The following is a 10590-nucleotide window of genomic DNA, read 5'->3' as shown; positions in this document are numbered from 1 at the left end:
TGGAACTGTTTCCCGAGTCCTCCCGGATAACATAACCCGGAAGAACTCCTTCTTCAGTCGAACGGCTTCCCTGACCACCAGGGTCCACCACGGTGTTCGAGGGTTACCGCACCTTGAGGCACCTAAGACCTTGAGACCACAGCTCCTCACCGCAGCTTCAGCAATAGAGGTTTTGAACATCGCCCACTCAGGTTCAATGCCCCCAACCTCCACAGGGATGTCTGAAAAGCTCCACCGGAGGTGTGAGTTGAAGATCTTCCGGACAGGGTCTTCCTCCAGACATTCCCAGTTCACCCGCACCACCCGTTTGGGCTTACCAGGTCTGTCCAGAGTCTTCCTCCACCCCTTTATCCAACTCACCACCAGATGGTGATCAGTTGACAGCTCTGCTCCTCTCTTCCCCCGAGTGTCCAAAACATGCGGCCTCAGATCAGATGATATGATCACAAAATCGATCATTGACATTTGGCCTAGGGTGTTATGGTACCACGTACACTTATGAGCATCCTTATGTTTGAACATGGTGTTTGTTATGGCCATTCCATTACTAGCACAGAAGTTCAACAACAAACAACCGTTCGGGTTTAGATCAGGGAGGACGTTCCTCCCAATCACGCCTCTCCAGGTGTCTCCATCGTTTCCCACGTGCGCGTTAAAGTCTCCCAGCAAGACTACGGAGTCCCCTACTGGAGCCCCCTGCAGGGCTCCATTCAAGGTCTCCAAGAAGGCCGAATACTCCGAACTGCGGTTTGGGGCATAGGCACAAACAACAGTCAGAGTTTTCCCCCCCATAACCCGAAGGCGTAGGGAGGCGACCCTCTCATCCACTGGGGATTATTCGATTAATTGTAAAATTAAACAATTAATGAATAAAGAATAATTAATAATCAATGAGGTAAAACTACACAAATAAATGGTGTGCCTTCTTTTGTTGTATATTGCATTTTTGGATTTGAATAAATCAAATATTTTCTTTTTCAATTTACACTAATGGGCTGCACTGTAATATTTGTTCTGTCTTTTCTGTTTGTCTTTATAATTCCGAGGTTTTCTGAGTAACCTGAACGCATCATATATATATTTCCCCTAAATACCCGGCATGCACTTCGTCGCCGCCATTTTTCTTGTTGTGGTGTGCGCTGCAGGGAGTTCTGCCTTCGTAGCTCTAGACAAATCTGTTTATTTCAGAATTTCACTTCTGTTTTTGTTATTTGTGGATTACACTTACTTATAAGCGAGTGTCGAGAGCAAAGAAAGCAACATGGCGCAGTACAAAGGAGCTGCCAGTGAGGCTGGGAGAGCCATGCAGCTGATGAAAAAACGAGAAAAAGAAAGAGAACAGCTCGAACAGCTGAAGCAGAAGATTGCAGAGGTTTGTAACTTTTTACCCTAAATTATAACGTGTTTATCAGGTATTACTGCGAACTAATTTAGTCGTTTTTCAAAAAGAATTAACGTTAGCTGTTATATTATCTAACGTTAGAGTCTGGAGGGCCAGCCACCTGTGGGGTCAGTGAAGGGGTTGCCGTTACAGTGTTTTAAAAATCTACGTAAAATTTTAGCAAGTTTAGGATGAACCAGTTTGTGAAATAAAGCATATACTATTAACAACATTTGTCACCATGTCACTCTTGCATTTACAGAAATATAACCTGGGTTAACTCACCTGTATGTCTGGTCTCTGCTGTGTGTCTGTTTTCTCGCAGGACAACATGGTCAAGTCCAACATTGATAAGAAATTCTCAGCTCACTATGATGCTGTAGAGGCAGAGCTGAAGTCCAGCACAGTTGGTAAGAATATTTGTTGTTGCTGCTGTAACACCACAACCTGGAGAATGTTACCCAAAGTACATATAACAAAAAACAATAATGCAACATCATTTTGCATTACTGCATTGTGGCTTGTGAATTTATATAGCCATGTGATTGTTTGTGTTTATGTTTTGATCAGGTTTGGTGACACTGAATGATATGAAGGCCAAGCAGGAGGCGCTGGTGAAGGAGAGAGAGAAACAGCTGGCCAAGAAGGAACAGTCCAAGGAGCTCATGCTGTGAGTTATTATTACTGCACCTCTGGCTCACGTTCACACAGTAGCTTTGGTTGGTGGTATAGAGTACACAACTCTGCACTGGTCAGTGGATAAACTATTGGGTCCATACACTTTTCATCAAAACAAATCCTCTGGTGCACATGAACGGATGAATTCAGAAATCCTTTATTAGTCCCAAAACGGGGAAATTTACTTTGTTACAGCAAAAGAACAAGAAAGTAAGGTGGCGAGTACACAATAATTAAATAGAATACATTCTGCAGAGATTGTAGCAGAGACAAACAATGTATTGCTGCTCCCAGCAAGTAAAAATATATCAGACAAAAAACTCAATTCAATACAAATCTTTCAGATTATCTCTTAAAACAGAAATATTATATGAACGGATGGATTACTGAATGGGCATACTGGGCACAGGTCCAGGGGCCCCCTGACCTTCACCTACAAAATGTCAAAGCGACATGCACTGACCAGGTAGAGACTCAAAGTGACCACAGAGATACAAAACAACTACAAAGAGACACAAAAAGACAACAAAGAGAAGCAAAGCTGCAAGTATCACAAAACACAACACAAAAGATTAAAACCGAGATACAAAACAACAACATAAAGAGGCTAAACAACTATATGTCTGTGTGTCTTGCTCCTATGTGAGAGAGCTGGTGGGGCCTCTTGCATGTCTCATCTGCCCATGATTATTACATTACAGGTCCTTTAGCAGACGCTCTTAACCAGAGAGACTTACAGTGAACTAACTACAGGGACAGTCTCCCTGGAGCAGCTCAGGGTTAAGTACCTTGCTCAGGGGCACAATGGTGGCAGCCTGGTGTTGAACTCACAACCATCTGGTGATCTGTTTGGAAGCTGAAACACTAGGTCATCACCACCCTCTCTATATATATTAGGTGGACATGGATGTGCTTTCTTATGTGCTTTTGGTCTGTGGGTTTCTTCTCATGGTTAGAGCTTGGCCCTTTAAGGGAGGACATATTGCTATGCATGGTTTCAAACCCCTGGTCGGAACCAACCAAGGGGTCCCAAGATATGTCTGAGGGGTCACCAGGTAGTAAAGGGAAAATAACATCTTTTTTTTTTTGCTCTTTTTTTTTGTAAATAACCAAAAAGGAAAATATCATTCTGTGGAAGCTGACCATCATGCCCCGACGTACACCACAATCTGTGATGAATGAACAGAAATGTGCATCCAAGTTTTTGCCGACAGTTTGACCCTTCCCTGCATATATCTTTGAACAGTTGTGTGTGTGGAGGAACTTGGCCTGCACAGAGCCCTGACCTCAGAGAGACATGTGTGATAAACTGTCTGTAAAACAGGTCAGTATTCTGTGTAGCCTGTTCACAGTGTAAAAGCAAAGCAACTCGTTTCGTAGAATATCAGGTGATCTCTCCAAATTGTGCTTCTTGTGCAAATAACCAATTATGTGGTTGGGAAGGATTGTCTTTGCATCTTCTTCTGTTTCCAAGTCACATGACACTTCACAATTGTAGCCAGATAGTTTGATCAATTCCTACTTTGTAGTAAGTGTGTGTTTCTCAAATTTCAAAAAATACAACCTGAACTTTGTCCTGAGCTGATAGAAGAAGAATGTAACCAGCGGTGACGGTAAACAAACAAAACGAAACAATGCTCCATGTAGAGAGCTGCGTGGCTAATAAATCTCCCAATGACACAATGTCAGCTGACTCGTTTTGCAGCAGTTGTTTGTCAGTTTACAGTAATTGTAAGTGATTTCAAATGAACTGTAGTTGGCACAGGGTTGATTTATTATTACATTGCCTGTCGGGTAAACTCCTAAAGGGTTTGTACTTTGAAGAAACTGCTTCCTAGAAGCTCGACATGTTGGCGTCCAACCTGATCTGTCACAACAATCATCACTAGCAAAGCTTACCACCAGATGCCAACTCTAAAAGCAATATCTCTTCAATTTTTTGCAGCAAAAAAACACAGCTGCGACTGCAAGAATATATGTACTGTATTTACTGAAGATGCATTTCATTATTTCTGGGGAAAAGCACATTATGTAATGATCGTATGATCGTCATTCCTCTCGGTCTTATGTCTACATTTTTTATTCTTTTCTGTTTGCAGCAAGCTAGAGAAGCAGAAAGAGAAGAAGAGAAAGGAGGAACAGAAGAGGAAAATAGCCAGTTTGTCATTTAATCCAGAGGACGAAGGAGAAGAGGAGGAGGAGGAGGAAAACGAGGAGGAAGAGCAGGATTGTGAGTATTTCAGAATGTTGGAACACAAAGTAAATAGAGAAGACGGTGCAGAGAGTCAGTTTCAGCTGCTCACTTCCTCAAGAGGTGTTCATGTGATTTGTGGTTTTGTTTATTTAGTCCAAGCCAAAGCTTCATTAAGCCCTTTTCCCACTGGACATCCTTAACATCCATAAATAAAATCCAGAGGGATCTCCACATGAACATGCTTTTCTCAGAGCCACCAGACTTCATTAACAGAAACAGTCATTTTACCTCTCTGATCGTTGTAAAACACACTTTATTCAAACTGGACAGAAACAAAACAGAACTCATCAGAAGTGTCTTTGTTAGTCTTTCACTCTGGTTGGAGAGTTTCAAAGAGAGACTGATTAAGTAACAGATGTATAAAGAAGTAACCGGCGTTGTTACTTAAGCTGCTTACCGACGCGTCCGTAACGTCAACATGACGTCAAACGAGATCACCAGAAAAAGAAAGTTGTCTACTGGCAATAGAAAAGGAAGAAGAAGGAAATCACCTATTTTTAGTTTGTTTTTGCACCTTTCAAAAAATCTGGATATAGACAATTATTTGATAAAAGAAAAGGGGTTTAACTTGATAAAAGAAGAGAATCAAATAGGGTCTTCCAGCGGTTAAAAATGGGGAGTCCAATCAAACCAAACACATCTCCAACACATGAAGTTGCTGCATCAAAATCATGTCTCAAATGCATTTATTATATGAATATAAAAGTTTAAGGTCAGCTTTTCATGATTTATTTCTTGTAAAATATTGCATATATTGTGGAAGTAGTTTAATTTCTCAACTTTTTAACATAATTTTACCCATGTTGTCAATAATTTAAAAATAATAGATTGACATTTTGACTACTGTGCAGCACGTAACCGCCAGATAACATGTTAATTAGGAAGTTGGTCTAATGGACGTTTGACTTTGTCTCATAGACTCTCCGGTTCGGAAGAAGAAACTGGGGAAAAACCCAGATGTGGACACAAGTTTCCTTCCTGATCGAGACAGAGAGGTGAGGTCGATCACTCTTTCCTTCTTGTCTCTCATTTCTTTACTGTATGATGACATAAAATCGTTGCAATTAAATGAAATGCCTGTAGGATTTAAAGCTCAGTGTTACCTGGCAATTCGCAGAAAAACACACAAGCCAACCAAATATTAGGGCAAGAAGTAAGTAGTAAATAAATTCCAGGCTAACCAGATATACGTCTACGATTATTACAACGGACTCCTTGGGAGCTCACACAACAAAGAGCTTTAATGGAGAAAAATGTAACACTTTTACCTGCTGTCTCAGTACAGTTAATACAGTGGTAAAGTTATCATGTGTATGCTGTGACATGCTCATTCACTGCTTCTTGTGTTCAGGAGGAGGAGAATCGTCTCCGAGAGGAACTCCGGCAGGAGTGGGAGCTCAAACAGGAGAAGATTAAGAGTGAGTGTCAGAGTTACACACGAACATCCCTCGTTGTTACTTAAATTCAGAAGCAGATCCCACAGATCTTTGTCTCTCTTCACAAGCAGCATTTAAACGTCTCACGCTTCCTCTCAATGCGAACTAATATCTTTGTATCGCGTATCTTTGTCTTCAGGCGAGGAGATAGAGATCACTTTCAGCTACTGGGATGGCTCCGGACATCGTAAGACTGTGAAGGTAAAGCAGGACGAGACGTTTTCACTTTCTAAAAAGCCGCGGAACTGAAGAGTATCGATAACGGGGGAGATTTATGGAGGAAATAACACGCATTCCCATCGCTCCTTTAGTGGTTACTCGCTCCACGTTTTCATTTAGTCTTTTTATGTGTGTTTTGCGCACAGATGAAGAAGGGAAATACCATCCAGAACTTTCTGCAGAGGGCTCTGGAGGTCCTCAGAAAGGACTTCAGTGAGCTCAGGTGAGACTTTGAAGACGACACTATTAATGAATGAGTGTACGTAAACTTAAATAATGATTGGTCATCTTCCTCCCCGAAATACATTTTTTCCCCACAATTGCTCAGGTTGTCTGTTAAATGCAGGGAGACGATATTACCAAAAAGACAAATAGGGAACTGACTAAATTAATTTAAATTAAGATATATATATTTTTTTTTTGGTTATGGCCGATATTTGGAATATACTCGATGTATTGTGGCTTGTTCTAAGTGGGGTGTAGTAAATGACTATATAGCAAACAGAGTACACGTTTCTGCTGGCATCAGACTCGCTTTGGTGTTTTGCTTTTCTCGCTCTCTCCTGCGGCTCGCTCTGTCACTAGACATCATTTGTGCCATTTCCTGAGTCGTGATTTTATTCCAACAAGCTGCAGGTGCGCAGTGTCAACAAAAGTTGTTACGTTATTATGTTGTACCCCATATAATAATAATCATTGTCATTATTAATAATAATAATTTACTTTATTTATAGAGTTATTTTCATACAAGAGATGTAGCTCAAAGTGCTTTACGAAACAAAGACCATGAGGAATAATATAAATGTCCAAAGCAGGGAATGAACCTGGAGAGAGCGGGGGAAAAAGGACTTACAAAGCGAGTTGAAATGAGAAACAATGTTGTACATGTTGTGGTACGCGTATATTCTAACTAGACATTACGGTAAGCGTGTAAGAACTGACTTCAAAATAAAAGTGACCTTCCTGTTAACGTGATGGGCAATTTCACATTCATTCAGTAAGTCAGCCAATAACAAATTAAAAAAATGATAATAATAAATAAAACATCTGCTGCCTGCAAACTGTATTTGTATGAATAAAAAGTCAAACTTAATAGTATAGAATACATTTCTAAAGACCCATTTCCCTGCAGACTGATCGCAGACACAGCGTGTCACATTCTGACTTGGAAATTAAAGCCGTCTAAAAAGTCATTCACGAGCTGCGTTCCCTCTAAATTCAGATGAATTCACTAGAATGATCACACTGGCGTAATCGTACACATCAAAGGGTTAAATCAAACACTTATGTTATTTCCGAGAAAACATCAAGATATGATATCGTATAATCACGTATGTCAAACTGTCCAATAAAGGCGAAAATACCAAAAAAATAAACAGCGCCAGCGAGTAGTTGCAGGAGAGGAAACGTCACCTGCTGTACCAGGTATAACAAATAAAAATAAACATTTCTCATTTGTCCCCTTCAATAAAAGTGTCTTCTTTGATAATATTCAGATCCCACACATTTAACCTGAAAAATGTAATCCGTTATTTTCTTCTTGCATGTTAAAATTCCTTTTTTGAACTGGACTGATCTTCGTCTCTGTGCAGGTCTGCTGGAGTAGAGCAGCTAATGTACATCAAAGAGGATCTTATAATCCCACACGTAAGTACTGACGCGCCAATGAAAACAGCTTCGTTCTCGTTCGCTTCATTTCACTTTCAAGTGCTCCAGCAGAGTAAATACTGCCTCAACACCCCATGTGTCACTCAAGCTTTGTCCAGCCCGACCCTTTGGCTGTTTCTGGCCTCTTTGTGCTTTGGAAGATTGCTGAATGAGAGTCTGTCTGAAAAAATGGATAAAGAGCACGTTTATTTTTCACCTGTATTGCATGACCACAGAGTTTACGTGACCCGGGAAAACGTTTTGGGCGAGACCAATACGTGGGAATCCATGTCCCATCTGCATTTATCACAAGTGGGGTGGACAGTTTGGACAATTCAACCCTGTCGTATGAATTAGTCACTATTTGAAACTGTATTAAAGAGAGCTGTTCACACACGGGAGCCCGATGTGCTGATCTAAGAATAGTGTTTTCATTTGTGAAAGGTATACCAAGGTCACATCTTGATGTATTATCACATACAGCAACAGCATTCAAAGGTGGGCTTAGTGGGGAACAGGACATCTGCGCCTGCGTTTAATGCTTAACTGTAGATATCTAAAAAAGCATGTTTTTTAGTGTTGAAGGCCTCCTTAAACCAGTTCACAAATGTTGTTTCCTGCGATGATGGTGTAAAGCAAAAGGTTGAAATGTGTTTCATATTTGCAAATCTTTGAGGATATTAGTCTAGAGATTTAAAATGTGTCCAGCAGCTGTGTGACGTTCATCTGTTTGTCTCACACAGCACCACAGTTTCTACGACTTCATCGTGACCAAAGCCAGAGGCAAATCTGGTCAGTGAACCACGGCTTTCACCCCGTATTAGTTTTTGCATTTGTTTCAGTACCATATACGGAACACTATGAAGTTGTGTTTCCCGCCTTTTCACTCAGTTTGTCTGTTTTCCCCACAGGTCCTCTCTTCAGCTTCGACGTCCACGACGATATTCGACTGGTGAACGACGCCACCGTTGAGAAAGATGAGGTGATTTTTATTTTACATCAAAAGATTGTGACAAGATTGTGAGAATAAACAAACCGTTTTACTGTCAAAAGAAACTGAAATAACCCGTCGATACGACATCATAACTCCGTTGTGCTGTGTTGCCTAAAGTCTCATGCAGGTAAAGTGGTGCTGCGGAGCTGGTACGAGAAGAACAAGCACATCTTCCCTGCGAGTCGCTGGGAGCCGTACGACCCCGAGAAGAAATGGGACAAATATACGGTGAGAGTCCTTTCCCCTCAGAGATCGTTCAAGTTTCATCTGACTTTTAAATCCGATCTTTCAAACAAGAAAGAAAGGCCGACATGTATTTTCCAAAGTGAAGAGCGGATACTGTAAAGTACTCGATACGTTTGCAAACCATGACGACGATATGGTGCGAAGAATATTAAGTTTGTCTGCGGTATTTATTACATTTGAGGTAATTCTGGTATATATTCAAACTCCGGAGGTACTTTAGGTCAAATGAGTGGTTCCCCCCCTTGTGGAGAGAGGCGGCTGTCTGTACATGAATCTCTCGACGTGTCCGCACCACTCCAACACTGTGTCCGTACTTAAGAGAAAAGTCTCTCTCGGGATGAATGCCACACGCTCTCTTAGATCCAGTGTTCACGCCACATTACAACAGATCTGTTTAAACGAGGCCGTGTAATCTGTAAAGGGTGATCGTGGAAATAATCTAAAGCTTTGTAGTGTTGGATAACTACGAGAACATGTTTTCAGAATAAGCATGTGGCTTTACTTCTACGCTCACAACATGTGTTCATGTTCCAAAGAAATGAAACAATGGCCGAATGTAGCCGCCCTGTGTGCGCGCGGTGTATTACATCACCGTCTGTGTGAGTGCTCTCTTGCATCAGCACGCTACGAAATACCCAGGTGCCTGGCACGTTCAGACGCTTTTCTAAGTGACAGTTGACTGGATCAGATTCCTTCCACAAGAAGGTGAAGGGTGGGACGAAACAATAAGTTATCTCTGGTTGAAGGAATCCAAAATAATCGTTTGTATGTCAATGAGTCACCCCGTGTTACCTCGACAACTTTGTTTTTCTCGCAAGCCTCCACGGAAGAATCCAAGCGGAGAAAAGTCTTGCTGTATTGAAGTAAACGGGGGCATTTAACAACCGCAAAACTATATCAAAACATGTGTGCAGTGTATTTAGAGGCTCATATATATATATATATATATATATATATATATATATATATATATATATATATATATATATATATATATATATATATATATATATCCTGGGTTATGCTCACTTCTTCCAAAACACATTTCACTTTAACATTTTTAACCCAACCAAATGTTCAGCTTCAATCAAGACGTTTTAATCAGAATGTTTTGCCGCTTTGCTGCACACAAAGGGAGGCACGCACTGACGACTCATTCATCAAAGAAAGTGGATTTTAATAAATGACAGGCCGACTCATTTAAGCCAATAAAACAATTTTGTTTGAGAATTAATTTGCTTTCTTCAACATTCAACACGTAGTGACTCATTTCAGGGTTGAAGTATAAGAAAAGTTTTCCTTCAAAAAGTCGAAAAGTTTGATTCATTATTCAGTTTGGACATGTTGTGTTTCATCGTAAGTCTTGTGTTTGTTTGTTTTGTTTCAGATCCGGTGAAACGGGAAGTCTCCTCCAGTCTCTGGAACTCGTCATGCAAACTTTTTTTAATTGTTATTTTACTCCTATTGTTACATATTTCATCAAGATTTGATGATCTCGATTCATCATTTGACTTGGTATTTGAAATACTAGATTTGTTTTCTAAATGTATTTGAATTACCAATGCAATGTTTCCTGTGAAAACAACCCTCACATTCATGTGTGTATAGCTCATAAACCTGTTGTAGCTCAATAAACTGAACCTGGCTATGACTCCGACCACTTGAAGATTAATTTGGCGCCATCGCCGCTGCATGCTTTCACCTTGTTCATTATTCCTGCGTGGGACTGTGAACA

General features: G+C 40.7%; 1 protein-coding gene across 1 annotated transcript; it reads left to right on the top strand.

The window, feature by feature from the left end:
- Positions 1 to 1103: 1103 nt before the first annotated feature.
- fam50a (family with sequence similarity 50 member A) lies at positions 1104 to 10506 on the top strand. The gene is made up of 13 exons (XM_029434940.1): positions 1104 to 1372; positions 1707 to 1791; positions 1952 to 2051; positions 4159 to 4289; positions 5232 to 5308; positions 5665 to 5731; positions 5889 to 5950; positions 6115 to 6191; positions 7561 to 7615; positions 8359 to 8407; positions 8527 to 8597; positions 8727 to 8837; positions 10243 to 10506. The coding sequence occupies exons 1-13, from the start codon at positions 1262 to 1264 to the stop codon at positions 10249 to 10251; spliced, it is 1005 nt and encodes a 334-aa protein (XP_029290800.1). The 5' UTR covers positions 1104 to 1261; the 3' UTR covers positions 10252 to 10506.
- Positions 10507 to 10590: the final 84 nt, after the last annotated feature.

Source organism: Cottoperca gobio, chromosome 7, assembly GCF_900634415.1.
Source record: "Cottoperca gobio chromosome 7, fCotGob3.1, whole genome shotgun sequence".
NCBI classification, from domain to species: Eukaryota; Metazoa; Chordata; class Actinopteri; order Perciformes; family Bovichtidae; genus Cottoperca; species Cottoperca gobio.
This window is presented reverse-complemented; position numbering and strand designations above follow the sequence as displayed.

Excerpts from the sequence above, each read along its gene's own strand:
- fam50a (XM_029434940.1), top strand. The coding sequence starts at position 1,262 with ATGGCGCAGTACAAAGGAGCTGCCAGTGAGGCTGGGAGAGCCATGCAG. Across the intron at positions 1,792-1,951 it reads GCTGAAGTCCAGCACAGTTG|GTTTGGTGACACTGAATGAT; the intron begins GTAAGAATATTT and ends TGTTTTGATCAG. Across the intron at positions 2,052-4,158 it reads CAGTCCAAGGAGCTCATGCT|CAAGCTAGAGAAGCAGAAAG; the intron begins GTGAGTTATTAT and ends TTCTGTTTGCAG.